Source organism: Brassica napus, chromosome C4 (genome assembly GCF_020379485.1).
Source record: "Brassica napus cultivar Da-Ae chromosome C4, Da-Ae, whole genome shotgun sequence".
Classification (NCBI taxonomy): Eukaryota; Viridiplantae; Streptophyta; class Magnoliopsida; order Brassicales; family Brassicaceae; genus Brassica; species Brassica napus.
In genome coordinates, this window is record NC_063447.1 from 48155587 (window position 1) to 48179438 (window position 23852).

Genomic DNA, 23852 nt, shown 5'->3' on the forward strand with positions numbered 1-23852 from the left:
AAAGAACAGAGAGAAGAAAGTTATACGCTTTAAGCAAAAACAAGCTAAAAGCTTCAGACTTTACATATGAAAATCTATGGCAAGGGAGAAACTCGCAACTGTGATGACGATGAACAAGAAGAAGAACAAAACTCAACTAGTACTCACCTCTGTTCCCGTACATGACAGCTGATGTCGGATGCTCAATTGCTTCATCGAAGTTTCCTTCAGAGAGAGCCTCCATGAAGTTTACCTGAGCAGCGTAAGTCCGTTGAAATTAAGCTGCGATGATCAAAGATCGCAATTGAACTGGAGAGAGAAAGAGAGAGAGTATGTGTACGTCTTTGACGGTAAGAGACGGTAAGATGAGCAGATTCCATCGGAACAATGACCTGAACGAGCTGCATCGGCTCCGAGCGCATCAGATCCATCGGCGGACAGCAACCACCACCACCGCGATTCTCCGCCATGTCGAGATCAGATGCTGATGATTCGCAGTTCCTCTGGAGGATCGATGAGCTTAACGACAATTCTCAAGAGGTGATGTCTTCTTCTCCTCTTCATCTCATCCAACTCCTATTGTTACCAACACCAAATCAATCAATCCATCCAACTCCGACGTCTGAGATTTCTCCACCGTATACCTCGTGCTCCTCTTCCTCCATCGCCTCTCTCTCTCTCCTCTCACCGTGACGCGTGGCTCACAAGAGGCGTCTCTTCTGTTGCCTAATTAAAGTACGTCTTTTATTTTAATTTCTGTTTTCCATTTTCTTTTATTCCTAAATAAACTAAAAGACGGAGCCAAGAGACTCCGATAATGATGGCCTAATGTTAATGCTAATGATCTACTAATCAAAGTTTTAAAGGAGAGTTATTTCCTACTTGTCACGAAGGAAAAAGACAATTGATAGGATACTCTGGACAAGAAAGAAGATTCTAGTCGGATCGTGACACACCGACCTTTGACCGGTTTATCGGAACGTATCCGGTTTTATGGTTAAACCGTCATGGAGGAAAAGATTCTGTAAAGATTCAATTAATTGAACACCTTTTTGTTAATAAGAACCGACAATGTCACCAAAAGACGACCATTTCACATTCCATTATTTTAATATCTTCTCGTTAGCTGTTGCAACGTTTGGTACAGAAGAATAATCGGAGGAGAATGCTTCCGACCACGACACTGGCACTACAACATTGGCTAATAAAAACATCCATAGAAGTCAATATTCCCAAATATCCATTAGTTAATTCTGTAATAAATAATTAGTCCTAAAAAGAAAATTAAAATATTTAACCAAAATATTAGGCAGAGAGAGAAAGAAAAAGAAAAAGAAGACCGAGGTTTGCTCCCACCCATGATCTAATCAAACACCTCAAAGGAAAGGAGAGATTAATACAAAAAAAAAAGTCCCTAACTTTGGTCTTAAAAGGTTCACCGAAAAATTCTCTTACTTTTTACATCCTATTGAGATCTAGAGAGAGAAAGAAAAAAAAGGATCGATCACAAACACAGAGATACATATGTCATAAGCTTTTTCTCTGTTTCTGTTTCTGTTTCTGTTTCGGTAGAAGAAGAAGATGCTGCAGAGAGCTGCGAGTAATGCGTATTCATGGTGGTGGGCTAGTCATATCCGTACCAAACAATCCAAATGGCTCGAACAAAACCTTCAAGGTCTCCCCTCCCTTTCTCCATATTGTATCTGTTTCGATTGTTTGGGTTATCTATCATATAAAGTTGAGATCTTTATCATCTTATTGAAAACAGATATCGAAGAGAAGGTGCAATACGTGCTCAACCTCTTACAAGAAGATGGAGACTCGTTCGCCAAGCGCGCGGAGATGTACTACAAGAAGAGACCAGAACTCATAACCTTCGTGGAAGAAACCTTCAGAGCATACAGAGCCTTAGCCGAGCGTTACGACAAGATCTCCACCGAGCTTCAAAACGCCAACACCACCATCGCCTCTGCATTCCCCGACCAAGTCCCCAACTTCGCGATGGACGACGACGACGACGGCCCCTCTTCCAAATTCCCCAAAAGACCCAACCTCCCCGGTCCTACCGCCCCCAACGTCCCCAAGATGCCCGTTAAAGACCTGAAGAGCGCGGTGAGAGTGGCTACCAAGAAGCTTCAGCCGAGGAAGTCCATGAAGTACACTGGCGGTGCGACCAACGTGGCTGTCAAGAGCTCGGGGTTGAGCAAGTCCGAGGCCATGGGGGAGATTGATAAGCTGCAGAAGGAGATTCTGACGCTGCAGACGGAGAAGGAGTTTGTGAAAAGCTCCTACGAGAAGGGTTTGTCCAAGTACTGGGAGTTCGAGAAGAGCATTAAGGAGAAGCAAGAGAGGATCTGCGGGTTGCAGGATGAGTTCGGGGAGAGCGTTGCGATCGAGGACGACGAGGCGAGGAGGTTGATGACCGAGACTGCGATCAAGTCGTGTCAGGAGAAGCTCGTGGAGCTGCAGGAGAAGCAGGAGAAGTCTTACGAAGAAGCGAAAGAAGAGCATTTGAAGATCGTGGAGTCTAAGGAGAAGCTGAGGTCTATGTCTAGCCAGCTTCTAGGTGAGGAAAGTGTTGTCTTTGCGGATGACGATGAGGTTAGAAGTAGTACTTTGGAACATGAGATGAGAGAGATGTCTAGGAAGAAGGAAGAGCTGGAGTCTGTTAAGGAGAAGATCAGAGAGCATTTCGAGTCCGGCGTGAACTCTTCGGTGGACGCTACAGAGATGGCTGAGAGAGTTGATGAGCTTGTGAACAAAGTGATTAGCTTGGAGAGCGCGGTTTCCTCCCAGACTGCTTTGATACAGAGGTTGAGAAACGAGACCAACGGTCTTCAGACGCAGATCAGTACTCTCGAAACCGATAAGGCTGTATTAGCAGATGACAAGAGTGATCTTAGGAAGAAGCTCAAGGAAATGGAGGAGAGACTCAAAGCGTTGCAGGACTTGGACAGGAACGTGATGGATAAGACTAGTACTCTGAGTACAGATTTTGATAAAGCGTGTAGTAATCTCGATAACCTCTCTACTGGGAAGTTGGATGAGGTGAAGAAGAAGCCAGAGAGCGTGGGGGTGAAAATGGAACCGGAGAAAGATCTAAAGGAAATGTCTGAGGAGACAAAAGAGGAAGAAGCTGAGAAGAAGAGTGAAACAACAACAGTTGCAGAAGATATCATCATCCCAAGTAAAAGTTCAGAAGTTGTTTTGGAATCTACTGAAAAGATTGATTCTGAACCAGAGATGCAATCTGACAAGACAGAGTCTGTTCTTCTTGATAATGTTCTAGAGAAGCAGATACTTTCTAAAGAATCTGATCAGAAGGAGGGAGAGAGTGAACCAGACTGGAAAGAGATGTTCATGAAAGGAATGGAGAACAGAGAAAAGCATCTGCTCACAGAGTACACAACCATCCTAAGAAACTACAAGGACATGAAGAAAGACCTCGACGAAACGAAAACAAAAAACGCCACGAAAGACGACGAGATCAAGCACCTCAGAGAGAAGATGACCCTCCTGCAGAAAGGCCTCGCGGACAGCAACGACCTGCTGGAAAGCCAGATGTCGAACGACGACTACTCCCTCGGTTTCATGGCAGCGGAGAACGAGAGCATGTCCCTGGTCGAGGAGCAGTTCCGCCTGAACATTGACGAGCTACTAGAGGAGAATCTCGACTTCTGGCTGAGGTTCAGCACTGCGTTCGGGCAGATACAAGGGTACGACACGTCCATCGAAGACCTCCAAGGCGAGATATCGAAGCTGGAGCAGAGGAAGAAGCAGGACGGGAGCGGGACGGCTAAGTACGCGCTGAGGTCGGACGTCAGGCCGCTTTTTCGACACCTGAGGGAGATCAACACCGACCTCGGCCTCTGGCTCGAGAAAGGCGCCGCGCTGAAAGAGGAGCTCAAGTCGAGGTTCGAGTCGCTGTGCAATATTCAGGAAGAGATCACAAAGGCTTTGAAGTCGAGCGCCGAGGACGATGACTTCAAGTTCACGAGCTACCAGGCTGCTAAGTTCCAAGGCGAGGTGTTGAACATGAAGCAGGAGAATAACAAAGTGGCGGATGAGTTGCAGGCGGGGCTTGATCATATCACCACGCTTCAGCTGGAGATTGACAAGACTCTGGGGATGCTGACCGAGGAGTTTGCGCTTTCGGGGTCCAAGAACAGGTCGGAGCTTGACCTCCAGCACTCGGATAGTCGGTCCAGAGTGCCGTTGAGGTCGTTTATATTTGGGTCCAAACAGAAGAAAACTAAGCCGTCTATATTCTCTTGCATGCATCCTTCGCTATACAGGAAGATGAAGGCTTCTACGCCAACATAGGTAATATAAATACAATACCATCCACAGAGTTTATTGATTGATTCATATACTGTAACTTATTCAGATTCATGGAGGATTTGATTCTTTTTCTTTTCCCTGGGGAGACTTAACCTTTTTATCTTTTTTTTTTTGGATTGTGAGATTGAAACAATAGTTTTGTGTGTTGGCTATTCTCTCTGAGTATATTGGTAGATTGATAACTCACCGGTTGTAACTGGTGAAGCAAGAGGATTGTCTCCCAGTTTTTTTTTTAATCATTTTCTTATTCAAAAGTTTGTATGTTCAGAACCATTTACAAGTAACAGAGTTTGTGATTTTGTTTGTTCATTTGTGTTTTTATGATGGTATTATACAGACAATAGTTATGCAAACCATCTATGTGACTATTCTCTGAGACTCTAAGAGACATTGTCTCGCAAAGCTCAGTGTAAAATCAGACGGAACATTTCATTTAGACAAGATGAGAAATCAAATTATTCTTTTCATTCCTAAACAGTATACAGAAAAGTTGATCATCAACAAACAAGCTTTATGAAAAAAGTTACAAAAACAAGAAGCAAACTCTATTTACTGATATAATCGAAATCAAGAATGATATTGCGAGATAAGTCTATCAAGGATCGAAAGAGATCTCTGAGACTACCTTAGCTCATCTTCCTTTAGTCATGTATCCTACATGGTTCATCAACTCCTGATATATAGAAGAAAAACAAAAAAGATGAGCCAATTCAAAAGTCCAAGTCACCAGAAGAAATAAACAAAATGATCAAAAGTTTACACAAGAGAAAGTCTAATACCTGAGAATGAGTCTGAGCGCCTTTGAGTCTTTTCCAACATGGAGAGAAAGGTCATTTACGATCGCAGGAACTCTCTAGCAAGCCTTCGAGATTCCTCTACCATCATCTTCGATATCTGTTCGTTAGGCTTTGTTGGAGCCTCTGCCGAATCAAAAAAGGCAAACACTTTCGACTATAAACGTGTGAGTCAAGCAATATCACAAACATGTTGTAACGAGGTTGAGACCATGTTGCCCGAGCCAACGGTGCAGAAGCCATTAACAACGTCAAATATAACGAGACCCAAGCTTGAGCCTCTTTTCAAAACCAGAGATTCCTTCTTCACTGGGATCTCCTTCTTTAGTTGCTCAATTTTGTTTTCATCCCTCTCTACAGAAAACAATACTATATTTATAAACTGATATATCAATTGGGGGTGTAGCTCATATGGTAGAGCGCTCGCTTCGCATGCGAGAGGCACGGGGTTCGATTCCCCGCACTTCCATCATTTTGGTTGCGGGCTCATTCAAAAGCCAGTTTATGGGCCTGGCCTATATTGCTTATACACCCATTAAACTACTTAAACTCACTTTCCAATCACACAACACCACTAAGATTTTTCTATTCTTGGGCTTCACTCGTTCTACTGGTTTCAGTAATCGATTTCTGTAACAAATAACAATGAAATTTAGTGTTACACAGAGGAAGAAAAGATTCAAAAATTCGAAGAGTATCGTATTTTATATCGGAACTCGTTTTTGATTGATAGGTTTTACAGTGGATACGCATGTTGCAGTGACGGGCTATTAGTGACTACTGAGACGTTGTAGTTTTAGGCACGAGGAACTTCGTCCCATAATTTATCGGTAATTAAAAAAAAGAAGCAGCTATATTTTCCATCAACCGCATGAGTTTTCATGCAAAAGTGGGTCAATTGAATGGACTAAAATTGATCAAATGGTTGCTATGACGATCAATGAATAATGTTGATGTTATCATTAAAGTTATTCTTGGGTTCATCCAACATGTAAGTTCACCAATCAATAGAAAGTAGATATTGTATATTTAATATCTTTTAAAAAAAAATATATATTATCAATTTATATCATGATTTTAAAATAAAAATAAATAAAAATAGTGCTAGATGCAAAAAAAATATTATTTTTAACGCCGTCAGCAAAACACTAAACTCTAAACCCTAAATCCTAAACCCTAAATCCTTAGATAAACCTTAAACCCTTGGATAAATCCTAAACTCATGGGTAAACCGTAAATTCTTGGATAAATCATAAATCCTAAGTCAAAAACACAAAATCTTAAAAACAATAAACCCAAAGATTTAAGAGTTAGGATTTATCCAAAGGTTTTCCCAAAAGTTTAGGGTTTAAGATTAGAATTTAGAGTTTAGTGTTGCTGATGACGTTAAAAATATTTTTTTTTTGTATCTACTACTATTTTTATTTATTTTACTTTTTTTGAAATTATGATATAAACTGTCAATATTTTTTAAAAGATACTGCATATAAAATAACAACTTCTTATTGTTCAGTGAATCCAAGAATAACTCTATTAGTGATATATTTATTTTCCTAGTTTTATTTGAATAAAGATTTCGAAATTAAAGCTGACAAAAAGAGAGTTTTAGAGTGCAATAAAGACGAACAATGGAACTCAAGCTCCACATGACAACAATGGAAGTCAAACTCGACCGTGTTCTTCAAATCATTTCTTTCCCAAGTCAATTAGTAAATTTATTATTACTATAAATACCGTTGAGCAAATAAAATGAATTATTTCCCTTAAACGCCGCTGTCTTTTAATGTTCACAGTGCTGACAAATATTTAGAGTTTGAAATGAATCGCTAATTTTCCGTTAAAACTTTCCTTTCGTAAAAAAAAACCAATGCGAAAATGGTGGTGATGTGAGACATTTTCGCGTTTCCCATAAACGAAACTAAAGTCTTTTAGCGTTTTGCCGTTCCCGCTTCTTCACCGTGACTTGTGAGGGAAGAAGAAAGAAACACACTACTAAAGAGAGAGAAACTAGTCCTCCCTTTTGCTAAACTTCTCGCCACCATGAATAACCTCAGTGCAGCAACAACCGCCGTATCGAATCAGAATCAACGACAACAGCGACGGGCAATAATCCACGTGTTACCAGACGAGGTGGCGTTACGAGTCGTCTGCCACGCGTCAGTTATAGGCGGCATAATCGGATCAAACGGCTACGTCGTCTCCACGCTCCGGCGCGAGACCGGTACCAAAATCCACTGCGAGTCTCCGGTGAACGGTTCCGATCACTGGGTCGTATTCATCGTCGGATCAACCGCCGTTAACAAAAGCTTTCTGTTGACTGACAGAGTCGGAGGCTTCGCCGCTGGTGAACACGAGGGTTGGGTGACTTGCGAGGTCTCCGCCGCTCAGATGGCGCTGATCAGGGTTTTGGAGAGGTCGTGGGCCGTTCTGGCGGCGAAGGATAGCTGCGGAGTCGTGGAGGGGGATGATAAAGAAGCTTACTGTGGGATTCTAGCCGATCGGAGTCAGATTGGTGCTGTTTTGGGGTTGGGAGGGAAGAGCGTGGAGTGGATGCGGAGAAACTCCGGCGCTATGATTAGGGTTTTGCCTCCTCCCAGTTGTGGTACGAACAGTGATGAACTGATTCAGGTATGTTCTGTCTCCTATGATCACTTTTGAAGTCAAAACATAAAGTCAAAGTCTTTGGTGTCTCAGTTAACTGCTGGTCAACGCATGGCTTTTGTAAAATTGGTATATATATAACATGTGACAATGCGTAGAAGTAGAAGAAGCAATGACATGGTAGTGATGAATGTTCTAAGTGTTTATGCAAAATCTTTGTGTTGAATAATCCTTTTTATATAATTATTCCCGCAAACTACATTCATTTTGCAACTGCGGTCGGGTTGAAATTTTTTGGATTCAGTCTTTTAAGTTTCATTTTGGTTTTATACATGTTGATAGTTAATATTAGTTAGGATTTTGAGTAAATTTTATAGCTGTTTATAAAGATTCATTGTGGATTCAAACTCATTTTGGATTCGGTTAATAATATTTTTAGGTTAGATATTTTCAAGGTCTATTTTGGATCCAAACTCATTTTGAGTTCGGTTAAGAAAAGTTTTTTATATTATGTATTTTCAATGGTCGGATCAGAATAAACATGTAATTGAATATTTAAAGTAGTTATTTGGGTTTTGAAACTTTAGATTATGTATTTTTGAAGGTTGGATCAGAATAAACACTCATGTCATGCCTACACATATCTAAGTGTTTATGGTATTCTTTTTATGAAAAGTTAATAACTTTTGTGTTTGCATTTTTGGATTTGATTAGTGAATGTCTGTTTTATTTTCTGTACATAGATCACTGGCGATGTCTTAGCTGTGAAGAAGGCACTGGTTATGGTATCAAATTTTCTTCAGAATAGTCCACCTCTCAATGGCTATCCACCGCCACTTTGCAGCAAGGCCTATGACTCATCTACTGAAGATCCTCACTCTGAGTTTTTACCAAGCCTGCGCTCTTCATTGCCCAATGCTTCTGAAACTGCTGCATCCAATAATACTCATACACCATCAAGAAACCGTTTTCAAGATTCAATAGATACATACCGGAAGGTTGTGTTCAAACTAATCTGCACAAGTGTTGCAGCTGGAGGCATAATTGGGAGACATGGAACTATCATCAGAGCTATGCAAAATGAAGCAGGTGCTTCCATTTCGATCGGAGCTCCACTAAAAGCATCCGGTGAACGTGTTGTTACCATTACTGCACGTGAGGTAGCTTTTTTTTCTCCTCATTGCTGTTACTTTTGATTTAATCACAATAATCTAACTTGCTTTGCCTTTTTGTAGAGCCTTGATTCAGGGTACTCTCCTGCACAAAAGGCTCTGGGTCTTGTCTTTGCAAGATCTGTTGAGATTGATGTTGGGAAAAGTCTGTTCCCGGGTGCTTTAGTGAAAACTAAGCTATTGGTACCGTTACAGTTTGCTAATGACTTTGTTGGAAACAGAGAAGCAGTCACGGTAACTGGTGTTGATGTACACATTCCAGTAGGTAGCCAGATTCTAGACTGTCTTTCAGAAAATGAACTGGTTATAGAGGTAAGCAACTTGTGTTTTCTTGTAATCGGTATGATTTTATTTTATTACCTATATAAGATAATCTTTGTCTCTTTGTTTATTTTTTAGATTATGGGAGAGTATAAGCATGTACAAAAGGCCTTGTGTCAGGTTTCTTCTAAGTTACGTGAGAACCTATTACCAAAGAAGGCCGTAGAAGAAGTGAGAGCTAGAGTTAGTAATCCATATAATCTGCAACCATCACAACAAGTAAGTGTGTTCTCTTGCTCGTAAGCTGACGTTTTAATGATGTGTTGCTTGGTTCCATTTGAGAACCATTTCATAATGGTTCAACAAAACCGCAGAACACAGGAAGAGGAGATTCTCTCTCGGTATTAGATGGTGAACAAGACTTGAATATGCTCAGAATCAGTACAGAAGTAATGAAGTCCATCGATTGTACTCATACCGAGGCGAATGAAGTCAACGGTTTTATACATCCAACAAGCTTATTGGAGAATGGGTTGACACAGGGAATGAAACAGCTTCAACTTTCTAGCAATGGATACTTGTCTTCTTTACCACCACGGTATGTTCTTGCTAGCTACAGTGTAATCCATTTTGTTAACAATCTCCTGGCGTTGTATCTTGTGATTGATTTTCTTTTTGTTGGAAGCAGAAATAAAGGTGTATCTTTGAGAAACGTTACCTTGGAGCTAGCTGTTGAGAAAGATGCTCTTGCTGCACTCTGTGGAAGAGATGGTGCCGGTTTAGACAATCTACAACAGGTGTTTCTTTTGTACTTGAATCATTTTTACATGCTAGACAAAAATCATTTTGTTAACTTGTTGTTGCAAACCAACAGATTTCAGGAGCCAGAGTGGATGTCAAGGATTCTCTTACAGGAGTTGAAGCGACGGTCTTACTCTCGGGGAATCCTGAGCAAACCCAGACAGCCATGTCTTTGTTCATTTCAATCCTTGCTGATCCGTGATCATTCTTCAGCCACTGTTGCGTTTTACAGCTCTGCTTTTGTACTTGAGATGAGTTGTTTTTTTTTTAATTTTCTGGTAAAACTTAATCTTTATCCCAATACTCTTAACCTTTTTCTGGAGACTAGCAGTCATCACAATCTAGTGCTGTTTTTTTTTTTTTTTTTTAAGATCTCATTTGCATTCTAATATTTTAAATATATAAAAATTTTAGTCTGAAAAAATCTTATATAAAAAAATTGGAACCATTAATCATTAAGATATGGCTCCAGAATTGTGCAGTTACTGATTTGCTCTCTCGTGATCATGCGCAATGATCTTGAAGAACATAGATGTGTTAGAAAATGGTCTATCTTTTAGTTTGTAATTTGGGGATAGGGTCACTCTAAATTTTATTAGGAGTTGGGTAAGTTGCAAGAAAAGAGAAACAATTTGTTCCATTTGTGTTTTTTTTACCCATATCTTCCAGAGTGTACCCTCTTTCTTTTGTTAAGAATTGTAAATGGGAAGGTACAAAAAAAATTTACCATAAAACTTGCTAAAAAGGTTTTGAGACTTGCAAACACTTTTATTTAGGGTTAACCACCTGAAAGACTTTTAGCCTACAGAGAAGCAAGTCAAAACAACAGAAAAGTGTTTTTTGATGATATCAACATGTGTAGTAACCTAAAGAATTGATCTTTTATGTGCTTAAGAGGAAGGTCTAGAACTTCTGAGTGAGAACAGCGTTAGAGATGCCAGCTTGCTCGATGGTTTGGTCTAAGTCAGTCGTCAGTGGTGTAGGAGGAGACGACCCCATGATGAGTAATTGGTAGTCTCTGGAAGCATCTGGTCTAGCCGCGTCAATGAAGTTTCGAACGTCTCTGATGGTATGGTGAGTAGTAGTGAACCGGGAGACAATGGGTGTGCCGTCCGCTAATATGACCTTGATCGAGGTTGTTGGAGCTGTGGGATCCGTTGATGGTGTTGCTTCTGCGGTCAGTGAGTCGGATGAAGCTGGTGGGACAGAGTCTGGCTCGGCTAGAGTTCTTCCCACTCCTTGGAATGGTTTTGGTGGCTCCTGTTGTTAGAGATATAAGAAGCAAAGAGCTTTCAACATTTCAGTAAGAGAACATGCATAAGCATTATGAGAGATATATATATATATATATATACATGGAAGTCTTCTTGTTGACGCCTAATGAGTGTGATAAGGACACGCCGTTTGCCACCTGGCGAATCGAGTGCACGTGGTGACTCCAAGCTTTCTACGACCTTGAATCGACATGGAAACCTATGTTAATAATCAAAATCCAAGCTAAACTGGAGAATTAAAAGCACAAAATTTGAACTGAACAGAAAAAAAAAGAAGAAAATAAACCTCAAGAAACTCTGCACATTGGGGATCATCCAATGGCCATAATATATTATCATCATCGAAAGTGTAACCATTCCTATAAAGAGTGACAGTGCGTGGGATCTCTTGAGGAATAACCGAAAGAATTTCGCTTAAGCTTCTGAACTTTAGTCTTCTTGGTAATGATGATAGATCTCTTTCTACATCATCTGATTCCATAGGATCTTCGTTCCTAAAATACAAAACCTTTTGTTATCATCTAAAAGCAAGATGGTCGCAAGACTCAACATAATCGCATATTCGCTTTCGAAACTAAAGATTCATCTCTTGAAAGATTAAAAAGAAACTTACTCTTTTTCATCGGAATCGCTGAGGATGTTCCCATCGCCAGGAGAGAAGGCACGAGAAGGAGACCGTGGTGATCGCAACCGTATCGGCGAAGGAACATTTGGCCTCGCTGCGTCGGCTGCTGCGACGACGGCGTCTCTGAAGGCGGAGATTGCAGCGGCGATATCCCATTGATGAGCTTCAAGAATGAGTATAGCGACTTGTTCCGAAGAAGATGTGATCTCAGTAGTAAAGGAGCTGATCATCTTCTGGCGAATCTCCTCCGTCGTAGGCGGAGGCTTATGATCACCATCACCCATCGCAAGCTTACTTCTTCTTCTGATCTTTCTTTCGTTCTTCGTCTTCTCAAACTCTCTCACCTCTGAAACTTTCCGTTATATAACCAACTTCAAAACGCGCGTATTCGTCTCTTTTGAAGAACTGAACGCAGCGTTTTATATATTAAACGCAAAATCACTAGTTTAGGTTTTAAATTTGACAAATATACAATTCAAACGATACAATTATATTGCATGCATGCAAACAGAGCCGGGCCTGATATAATGAGGGCCCATTCAATTTGTTTTTTACTTTATGAATTTTTTTTTGGATAGTATCAAAAACTAAACCTTGAAAGTTATACAAAACAAAATGATATAAATATAACCAAAATAAAGAAACAAAAATTGTACATCTAATTCGTACACCTATTTTTTTTAAAAAAATCATGTATACAAAATATTTTATGTTAAAAATATATTTTCATAAATCAATGTATAGAATATTTTTATAAATACTGGTGGCCTTTATATTAGATTGAGCCGCACTAAAATGTTTTTGTAATTAAATATATTTTAAACGAATTTCTATATAACATAGTGTATAAGTTTGAGCACATTTATCCAAAACCACGAGCCAAACCGTACAAACTGAAAAACCAAAATTGAATTGAATTGCATAAATAATAGAGTAAATCATATATCTATGACTGAAAAGTTGAAACCGAACCGAGAACCAAATGAGTGCCTGAATTTTTAAATAAAATTATATGTTTGAAAATATTAATTACATTCAATTTTTAAATAACTAAATATCCTAAAAATACTATTTATAAACCGGATAACCCGAAAACTTGAATTACCCGAATATTTTTATTTGGTTGATAAATAATTTAGTTAACCAAAAGTATAATTTATGTATATAATGATTTCAAATATATATATAACTATGTTTAATATAACACATAGTATCAAAACTATTTTCAAAATAATTATTTCAAATATATATATATAACTATGTTTTAAAATAAGTATATTTTGTTCTAAAACACAATTCTACTGCTAACCTATTTTAAAGTATCGATATAAAGTTAATAAATAACAAAGTGTTTTCAAAGTTTTTAGAAGTTATCACTAACCGGTTTATAATTGGTTAGACTAAATATCTAACAAAACCGAAGATAAATAGCCATTTTCTGAAAATATAGACAGATAGAAAGATTGAACCGGTTTTATGTAGACCATAATCATATCTATGGATTCGTATAGTAACTGGTTTGGTATTAAATAATACAGCCAACTTGGAATATTAAGTTGTGACAAACATTGTTTAGTTTGTGAATGATAATGTTGAAGTGTTCATATATAAAACATGGTTAATGAAATCAGTTTAGTTAATTAGGTTGGTATAAAATAATGGTTGATCTCTGTAAAAGATACAATTTTTTTTTATAATGGATATTGTATTCTGTTAATAGTCTCCGAAAGTATTAACTATTAAATAAATCACAAGTAACCATATATACAAATATAGGGTGGACATTATTTAATAATAGCAAAAAATAATTATGATGGAATAATGCTGTATATAGTAAACATATATGTAGAGAATTAGGTTAGTACCATTTTTATGACTAATTTACCTTTAATGAAGAATAATTAATAAGTTAGTAGTATGAGAAATAATATGAATTATAGTTAAATGAAATGGTCCAACTATGGTTTGTTTTAAGTAGATTTTTTAGGATTCCTTCCTTTTTAATAGTATTGATAGTTAGCTTAATAATATAATTTTTAAACACTCCAATATTGTGTAAAGACTTTCTATTTGCTTTCTATAACATTGTTTATACCTTTCCAATTCTTCACTATAATCATAATGTTATACTTTATACATTAAATAAACCTCAATCACGCTATGAAACATAACCGATATTATGTAAACTAGGTTCGTGTTCGCGTTACACGCGGATTATGTATTTATATTTTTTTATGTTTAGATAAATATGAATATGTGTTATTGATTGTTTCATCATTTTGTATCAGAAAAACATACAAACTTTGTACATGAAAAGTACGATAAGATATTGGGTTCCATTTTGTTAATGTTTTGTTGATGATTTCATGTGGGCGTAAATTTTATTTGTAACGTTAAATACATGTGTATAAGTACCAATTTGCACATAATGGTAGAGTAAACTTAGTATTGCTCATTTTGAATAGGGTTGAGTGGATTATGGGTTTGTGGATTATAAAGGCAATTCGGATTATGACTCTTATAATTGGCGGCCAGGAGATTTGCGTATGGATTTATTTATATATATGTCCCATTCATATGGATTTTTGGAATGGGAATGAGTTGGCATATTACGGAGCTGGGACTCTTCAATCCTACTTTTATTTAGCTCTATGGAGTATTTAACAATTAAATATATGAGAATATTAAGTTGGAATTGTCGAGGAGCTGGTAGTAAATGGACTATTAGCTATCTCAGGGAGATTTGGCACAAACATAAACCGGATGTCTTATTTTTGTCTGAAACAAAGAAATACTAGGAGTTTATGCAGGATTTTCAAGCACATTTTTGCTATGATAACCTGGTTACGGTGGATCCCATTGGCAGAAGTGGGGGCTTAGCCCTGTACTATAATAATGAATTTGAGGTCACAATCTCCTACACAAGTAATAGGATGATAGATGTGGAAGCAGTGACTCTTGGAAGAAGAGTTTACATCACTTTTGTTTACGGGGATCCAGTACAGGAATTAAGGGAACATGTATGGGAAAGGTTAACTCGGTTTGGGCTTGCGCGCTCTGAACCTTGGTTTGTTATAGGTGATCTCAATGAGATCACTGGTAATCATGAAAAGGATGGAGGGGCGATGAGGAACCCTGATTCTTTCGTTCCTTTTAATACTATGATCGGAATAGTGGACTATTAGAATTCCCAGCACGTGGGAATAAATTGTCCTGGCAAGGACGGAGGGGTAAGGGAGTGGGTGCAGTGATGGTTCGCTGTCGATTGGATCGGGCCCTGGCCAATGAGGAATGGCACACTCTATTCCCATGTTCATACACGGAATACCTCCGTATGGTGGCATCGGATCATCGACCGGTAGTGGCTTATCTGGAGGACAAAGTAGTGAGGAGAAAAGGACAGTTTAAGTTTGACAAACGTTGGATCGGACAGGATGGCTTATTAGAGGCTATCACCTCCGGCTGGAAGGAACAAAATAGTTCCCAACCAGAACCTTTTGTCACAAAGATTAGCAACTGTAGACATGAAATCGCACAATGGAGAAAGGACAATCCCCCTTTCGGAAAGGATAAAATAAATGAGCTACAAAAAGCTCTGGAGGAGGTTCAGATGGATAATAACAGGTCACAGGAGGATATCCTGGAGGTCTCTAGGAAGTTACAAGAGGCATACAGGGATGAGGAGGACTATTGGTTTCAAAAAAGTAGGAATATGTGGTATTCATCTGGGGACCGCAATACAGAATTTTATCATGCATTGACAAGGCAACGTCGGGTGAGAAATAGAATTGTTGGACTACATGATGCTGATGGTAACTGGATAACGGATGATGAGGGAGTGGAGAAGGTAGCAGTGAATTACTTTGATGAGCTGTTCATTACTACCTCTCCAACGGCTTTTGACAAATTTTTATCAGAAATACAACCATCTATCTCTACGCAGACCAATGGGTGGTTATTAAAACCGGCTACTGAAGAAGAGATACGTCAAGCCCTGTTTATGATGCATCCAGGCAAAGCCCCAGGCCCTGACGGAATGACTGCATTATTCTTTCAACATTCATGGCACATCATTAAGACAGATTTGGTGGAGTTGGTAAATAATTTTCTGCTTATCTGGGAACTGGATACACGGTTAAACATTACTAATATATGTATGATTCCAAAAACAAAAAGGCCGACAAGGATGACGGAATTAAGGCCCATAAGCCTATGTAATGTTGGGTATAAAATTATTTCTAAGGTATTATGCCAACGGCTGAAGATATGTTTACCATCGCTTATATCAGAAACTCAATCAGCCTTTGTGGCAGGACGCCTAATCTCGGATAATATCCTTATAGCACAGGAAATGTTTCATGGTTTGAGGGCCAACAAGGCATGTCAAGGTAAATTTATGGCCATCAAGACAGATATGAGTAAGGCGTATGACAGGCTTGAATGAGATTTTATCCAGGCAATCTTGCTGAAGATGGGATTTGATACTCATTGGGTCAAACTTATGATGGCTTGTATATCATCGGTTCAATATAGAGTATTACTCAATGGTCAACCAAGGGGTCTTATTATCCCACAAAAGGGCTTAAGACAGGGAGATCCGTTATCCCCCTATTTATTTATATTATGCACAGAGGCGCTCATTGCGAATATTAAAAAAGCGGAACGGGAGAAACAGTTGACTGGGATGAAGGTGGCTCGCGCTTGTCCTTCGATATCTCACCTCCTCTTTGCAGATGACAGTCTTTTCTTCTGCAAAGCACAAGAGGCAGAGTGTCAAACTATTCTAAGGATCCTCCAGGATTATGCTGCAGTATCTGGACAATTGATTAATTTCCAAAAATCGTCCATTCAGTTTGGACATAAGATTGAGGATTCAAAACGACAGATGATGCGGGATATCTTAGGAATACAGAATGTTGGTGGTATGGGTACTTACTTGGGTCTCCCAGAAAATATGGGTGGATCAAAGATCCAAATTTTCGGATTCGTACAGGATAGAGTAAGCTCTCGGGTTAATGGATGAGCTTTTCGGTATTTTACTAAGGGGGGAAAGGAGGTAGTAATTAAATCAGTAGTCACTGCAATGCCGAATCATGTGATGTCGTGTTACCGCTTGCCCAAAGCAAACACGAAGAAAATTACCAGTGTTGTGGCTAGATTTTGGTGGAGCCCTGGGGGAAGCACAAGAGGTATGCACTGGAAATCCTGGGATAAAGTTTGTGCCCCTAAGGAACAGGGTGGTCTGGGTTTTAAGGATATAACGGATTTTAATACATCAATGCTGGGTAAACAGTTATGGCGACTCATTGAAAAGCCGAACACGTTATTTGCCCGTGTGTTTAAGGGTCGGTACTACATGAATGCATCACCCCTGGATCCGATTCGCTCCTACTCCCCATCCTATGGGTGGAGGAGTATTATTTCCGCTAGATCTCTGGTAAGCAAATGACTAATCAAAAGGGTGGGATTAGGATCAACCATATCCGTATGGAATGACCCATGGCTCCCAACCACTCGCCCGAAACCAGCAAATCAAAACCATTTTTTTTTTACCCGGACCTTACAGTTGACTCGCTCATAGATCCAGTCTCACGCTCATGGAATTTAAATGCTCTTCACACCTTGGTGGATCCTGAAGACGTGAAAATCATTACAAGTATACCACTGAGTAGGTCTCAGATGGCAGATAGAGATGGATGGCACTTTTCGAAAAATGGACGGTATACGGTTAAATCAGGTTATCAGGTGGAGCGGGTATACCCAGATCAGCAATCTCAGGCAGAAACCTACGGACCCACGGTAGACTCACTCAAGTCCTTCTGCTGGAAAACTCGATGCCCATCGAAAATACGACATTTTCTGTGGCAAATATTATCTGGATGTCTATCGGTTAGGAAAAATTTGCAGGCAAGAGGGATGCAAGGAGATATCTGTTGCGCTCGATGTGGTGCTCTAGAGGAATCTATAAACCATGTCTTTTTTGAATGTCCACCGGCAATTCAGACATGGGCGCTCTCTAAGATTCCATCTAATCCTGCAATCTTTCCAACGGAATCACTCTACGCAAACATGGATCATCTATTTTGGCGAGTTATCTCAAAGATGGATGATCATCACTTTGCGTGGATATTTTGGTACATATGGAAAGCAAGGAATAGTAAGGTATTTAGTAATTTAGATATTGATCCTCGAGATACTCTCGGGAAGGCCGAGACAGAATCTTTTATGTGGGCTGATGCACAGGTGACTCCTGAGTCACATGACGCACACCAGAGAGATATGGCTCCCATACCGGTGAGACCGGGCAGATGGTGCTTCTCTGATGGCTCATGGAAGGCAAATGATAACTTCTCGGGACAAGGATGGTATAGCACCTTACCAGGATTTGATGGTTTGATGGGTGCAAGAAACACCAGAGCTAGTGTTTCACCTCTCCATGTAGAGTTTGAATCACTAATCTGGGCAATGGAATGTATGCGGAATTTGCGGCAGGTTCGGGTCACATTTGCAACAGATTGTTCTCAATTGGTGAAGATGGTTTCGGAACCAGAAGAATGGCCAGCGTTTGCAAACTACTTGACAGATATAAAGACCCTTAGTACTGGATTTCAGAGCTCGGAGATCATCTATGTACCAAGAACGCAGAACACACAGGCGGACAAACTAGCACGGAGTGCAAGAATTCAACCGTCGTTCGTCGTTCACATGGATGCAGAGCTACCCTCTTGGTTAACAGAGTCTATATGAGTCTGTTTTCTTTTGTTGATGTCAAAAAAAAAAAAAAGAATAGGGTTGAGTGAGAAATAAATTATATAATTGATCACAGATGGTTTGTGGTTCTACTTGGTGTAGCATAAAAGTAAGAATTATTATAGAATTTTTGTTAAGCAAAGAATAATATCAATACATGATGTCAAAATATAAAGAACATAGGCTAGTGAAAGAAATTATGCCGAAAACCTTGGCTTTGTTAAATCAAGTTGTGGATTTATGGTGGCGTAAACTTTAGTTCCATTGTTTTTATTTCTGGTTTTATCTTTACAAATTTGTATGAAGTATTCTCTATCTTCTTGTTGAAGTAAAATCAGGTTCCTTAAGAGATTTTAAGAGATTTTGGAGAGGCTCTCCACAAAATAATGGACCCCACAACTACATACATATATACAATATATACATATACATTTATGGCAAGTTTAGAACTCCAGTGGGTAGAACCCCCATTGGAGCTCTTAAATAGAAGATGATATTAATTTCCCTAATATTAATGAAAATAGTTAGAAGATATTGTTTAAGGTTGAAAACTTATATGCTTTAATTTTCATAATTTTTGATTAGCTTATGGCGAAGACATCTTTATGTTGTGAGATGTGTGCTTTGGAGAAGCAAAATAATTAACATAGTATTTTTGGGTTAATTATTTGGTTTATTGTTAATTAGTTCTAAAACTATCTAAAGCTTAATGTATTTATAACTTTGTTTTGAAAATATAGCAACTTATTATCTTATACTTAAACACGTCTATTAAAATATTTATTTTGTAAACTAAAATAATAACTATTTGATTTTTCTAATTATGTAAGTATTTTTTGGATATACTTATTTATTTTGCATATTAATTTTCAAAAAAACATACATTTTTCTTATATATTTTTTCAAAATATATCAACTAAAAAGATCAGTAAAATTATGAATTTCAATTTTTTTTATGAAAAGATAGATTCATATCTTAGATAAAGAACTTAACTAAATGCAATGAATAAAACTAATATGATTTGGTCGAATTATTATCAGAAATATTTTAATTCCTTTTAGAGAGATATGTAATTCAATATATCTGAAAATGAATAACCAAATCAATCTACATTCTTATAAAAAATAAAAAATTAACTTTATAGTATTTTTTATTTTATACATATAAATTACGGAATGACTCAAGATACATTGATAAATGAAAGTTAACTTTTAATTAAATTGTTATGATTTAATTCTTTTGAAAATTTATATATAAGCATGAGATTATAAATTTTAAATTGATCAATACTTTAATTTTTATATTCAATTCTCAATACAAAATATATCAAATCATATATAATTCTATCAAATTTACAAATCTAAGACAAAATAACTAAATTAAATGCATTAACAAAAATAATCAAATTTATAAAAATAATAATATTATGGTTGAATTCAGAAAATATATATAATCTAACATACCTTAATAATAACCAAACCGACCAGATACTTTATATGGAAAGCACATGTCTAATTAAAATAACATAATATTGTTTAAAGTAATCGTCGTAGTGTGGTTACTTTATAAATAGAAAATTAGCTAGTATATTCTATGACTCTAATATTATTTATAAGATAAAATATAAATATCATAATAAGCTAAACAAAAGAGTGACTTATTTAAATATTAATAATAGATATAAAGTTTTAGTAGTGTTGGTGCTCATCTTCACTACTTCAGTTGTGTTGCATGAGCTTCGAAGCAAAGAAAAGATAATTTTCTTATAACACAAATGGTATTGTTGAATCTCTGAGTTTTAACAAACCATCTAAAATTATTCCCACTAAACATGTTTAGCCCAACAAAATCAACCTTAAATGTTAATGTACTAATATTCTCTGGTTATGTGTGGTGGCTTGTTATCTTTGTTTTGTTTTTGTAGTCGTTTCTTCTCGGTTTAGACAAAAGTTTGTCTAACTGAACTTCCACACTTTCTTAACCTTTGAGCTCTATATTACTTCTAAGTATACACACAGATAAAAAAACCTAGATTCTTTGTTGTGTTCTCTTATATGGACTGTTATACCAATGTATATATATATATATATATGTATCTTCATTTTTCCAACATAAAATATTTCCTTAATTGTACCTGAATTGAAAAATAATAATTGAATGGACTTAGTTTAATTGATACCAAAGCAGATTCAGTTTGGTTCACAGTTTGTCTTGAAACCACATTCGGATGCGGCAAATGTGACATTGCATTGCTTTGGCGATGTCACTGAGGAAAAGCTCATGGGTCTCTTGTAACTTCTGTTGTTTCTCCAACATCATCTGTAGGTACCACCCTGTTTTCAATCTGTATTTGCAAGGAGCTTTGGATATGGGGTATATAAACAAAACAACATCAAATATAATAGGACTGATGCTCTTTTTGGTTAGAAAGCAGACAAAGGTTATTTTTAGCAGCCATGCATGTGATATAATTACCTCGATCAGCTCAAAGAAACGTTTCTAAGCTTCCACTTGTGGCATTGGAGCTTATGTGATCTCGAAGCTCCTTGTAAAGAAAGAGTGACAAAATTAAACATGTACGTAATATTATAACAATTAAATTCTGAACAAATACAAAAGAATGTCAAGAGATTTGATATCTTTGATAAATGTCATCTTTATCTTCTTTCACTCGAGGTTCTCCTGTGAAAGAAAAAAAAAGAGAAATATTTGTAACATGTTTTGCCTTCGAGACTTTAGCTTTCGAAAGAGTAAGCAACTTTCTAGAGACATGTGTGGTTAATAGTTCAGAAAAACACAAAATTATTATGTAAAAGTATATACCGGTAGCCTCTGAAGTCTCCAGTTGATGCCTTGCCGTTCTGTATTTGTTATGTATTTACGTGCGTAACAAAATATAAAGACGATAAACAGTAATTAATTGATTGCAGTAACACATTTCTTCCACAGTTTCACGATGGCAGAAGCTAGCCCATTATTCTTCCCTTTACAGATTAAGGAAAAAGGAAAAGACTGTTAGGAACTTAGGAGCTGGAGGAAGAAAACCTCAGGCCAAATCCAGAAGAATCATAACTTAGTTAATAACAAAGTAAAGAGAACAAAGATTAGTATCAACAAATCAAAAGGCAAAATTTAAACACAGATATTGAAATATTGCACTTGTATAAACCATTAGAACCATTTCATGATCTTATCTCTTCCCATTCTATAAACCTACTCATGAACTGATTTATTTTTGTGAAAAGAACTCGTTTGAGCAAGTTACCTCACTCTCTCATGAATTCTTCAAGATGCTTATGCACAACTCTCCCTGAAGCTTAACTATAGAGAAGACACACAAAGTGGCGAGGAAGATGAGTAAACAATAGGTAAAGCAAATTACCAAGGATGAAATGAAATGGTAAAGCTTGAGAAAAATGTTTTTGTAAGTAGATAAGCTCTTCATCACTCAACTTGCTCGAGTGTTTGGTTGGAAACGTCTAGGTGGAGGTCCATATCCATCCAAGTAAATGATCTTGAAAACTGAGAAGACAAAAAATGGTTAGAACTCGACATAATTAAAATGGCCAATGCTAAAATCAGAAGCTTTAAAACCCATTGTGTAGCCTCTTAACTTATTTTGGAGGATAGGTTCAAAACCCGAAATCATATTTTGTCACCACAATCTAACACAAAATTTGAAACTTAACTGAAATTTGATCAGATGAAACAGTAGAAAACATACCAAAAGAAGTTGGATCGAAATGTTTTTTTCTACTTCTTGGGCTGTCATCATCACGGAGGAGTAGATTCTTCATCTCCTCCTTCTTTTAAGATGGTCCTCCTCGTCCTTCTTTGAGCCCGTCATTTTCAATTGGAGAGAGAAACAGCGACGGAAGACTTGCCGGTGGAGAGGGGAGAGTATCCAGTGGATTTCATGCCGGTAAATGTAGCTGTTTCTGCAGAGTTTCAATTAGGGCTGGGATAACGATGAGATGGAGCCTTTTATATAGAAGGAGAGAAAGGGGAAGGTGGAACAAAACCATTGAAGCAAGATTAAAGAGCATAATATACTAATGAAAAGGGATAACTGTAACGGCGAAGTGTTTGGTGCTGAGAAATTGATCAGTAATGACGAAGATGAATAGTCGGGGAAGAGTCACGCTTCAGAAATGGCGAGATGGGTTGGATTCAAGTAGTTTAATAAATGTAAACACAACTCAAATGAAAACACAGATTCATGGCCCAAGAATCCTTGATGACATGGACAAATGATCGGCTAGGAATATTTCATCCTATGTGGACAGTGTAAGAAGACTTGAAAATAGTTCCTTTTATATAGTAGAGATATGATACTTGAACCAATTTCACCTCGCTTACTACCTAGATTTTTGTAAAATGAAATATGTTTCTTCGGATTTTTTTCCAAAACAACTTATATTTATTCATTCTCTCTATTATTTGATCAATTTTTCGAGATAGATTCATGGCCCAAGAATCCATTGATGGTGTTGGTTCTGTGGGATCCATTGATGGTGTTGGTTTTGTGGCCAGTGAGTCGGATGAAGCTGGTGGCTCGGCTAGAGTTCTTCCCACTCCTTGGAATGGTTTTGGTGAATCCTGCTGTTACCAAAGAGCTTTCAACATTTCAGCAAGAGAATATGCATAAGCATTAAGAGAAAAAGAGATATAAATATACAGGGAAGTCTTCTTGTTGACGCCTAATGAGTTTGATAAAGAAACGCTGTTTGGTCTCTGGCGAATCGAGTTCACGTGGTGACTCCAAGCTTTCTACGACCTTGAATCGACGTTGGAAACATATGTTAATCAAATCCAAGTGAATCAAAGCTAGGAAAAAGCACCAAAGAAAAAATATATTAAACCTCAAAAAAGATTGCATTATCCGGATCATCCAATGTGGATAATGGATGATCATCGAGAGTGAAACCATTCCTCCAAATAGTGACAATGCTCCGGACCAATTGAGGAGTATCTGAAAGAATTTCGCTTACGCTTCTTGAATTTAGTCTTCTTGATGATGATGGTAGAGGAGCTCTTTCTACATCATCTGATTCCTTAGCAGCGTTCAAAAGATCGTTCCTAAAAATACATATAAATATCCAAAAACCTTTTGTTATGATAACGAAGAGCCATTTTTTTCTCTAAGCAAGAAGTATCATGGATTCAACATAATCGCACATTGTGATTTCGAAACAAAAAATTCATCTCTCTTCCACAAGAGATTAAAAGAGACAATTAACCAACTTACTCTTG

The 23852-nt window shown here is 37.7% G+C and overlaps 3 protein-coding genes and 1 non-coding gene across 4 annotated transcripts; 3 read left to right on the plus strand and 1 right to left on the minus strand.

The window, feature by feature from the left end:
• Nucleotides 1–1266: 1266 nt before the first annotated feature.
• LOC106429360 (protein NETWORKED 2D-like) lies at nucleotides 1267–4629 on the plus strand. The gene is made up of 2 exons (XM_013870111.3): nucleotides 1267–1654; nucleotides 1748–4629. The coding sequence occupies exons 1-2, from the start codon at nucleotides 1561–1563 to the stop codon at nucleotides 4300–4302; spliced, it is 2649 nt and encodes an 882-aa protein (XP_013725565.2). The 5' UTR covers nucleotides 1267–1560; the 3' UTR covers nucleotides 4303–4629.
• Nucleotides 4630–5510: 881 nt separating this feature from the next.
• Nucleotides 5511–5583, plus strand: TRNAA-CGC. Its single transcript has one exon. It is a non-coding gene; the product is annotated as a tRNA-Ala (tRNA).
• Nucleotides 5584–6992: 1409 nt separating this feature from the next.
• LOC106449792 (KH domain-containing protein HEN4-like) lies at nucleotides 6993–10421 on the plus strand. The gene is made up of 7 exons (XM_048756322.1): nucleotides 6993–7742; nucleotides 8459–8875; nucleotides 8951–9199; nucleotides 9287–9427; nucleotides 9523–9746; nucleotides 9837–9945; nucleotides 10023–10421. Exons 1-7 carry the CDS (start codon nucleotides 7155–7157, stop codon nucleotides 10149–10151), a joined length of 1857 nt encoding a protein of 618 aa, XP_048612279.1. The 5' UTR covers nucleotides 6993–7154; the 3' UTR covers nucleotides 10152–10421.
• Nucleotides 10422–10455: 34 nt separating this feature from the next.
• LOC106449791 (plant UBX domain-containing protein 6) lies at nucleotides 10456–12321 on the minus strand. The gene is made up of 4 exons (XM_048756323.1): nucleotides 11837–12321; nucleotides 11510–11717; nucleotides 11305–11403; nucleotides 10456–11209 (listed from the first exon to the last, which is right to left on the minus strand). The coding sequence occupies exons 1-4, from the start codon at nucleotides 12130–12132 to the stop codon at nucleotides 10853–10855; spliced, it is 960 nt and encodes a 319-aa protein (XP_048612280.1). The 5' UTR covers nucleotides 12133–12321; the 3' UTR covers nucleotides 10456–10852.
• Between the last annotated feature and the right edge of the window lie 11531 nt (nucleotides 12322–23852).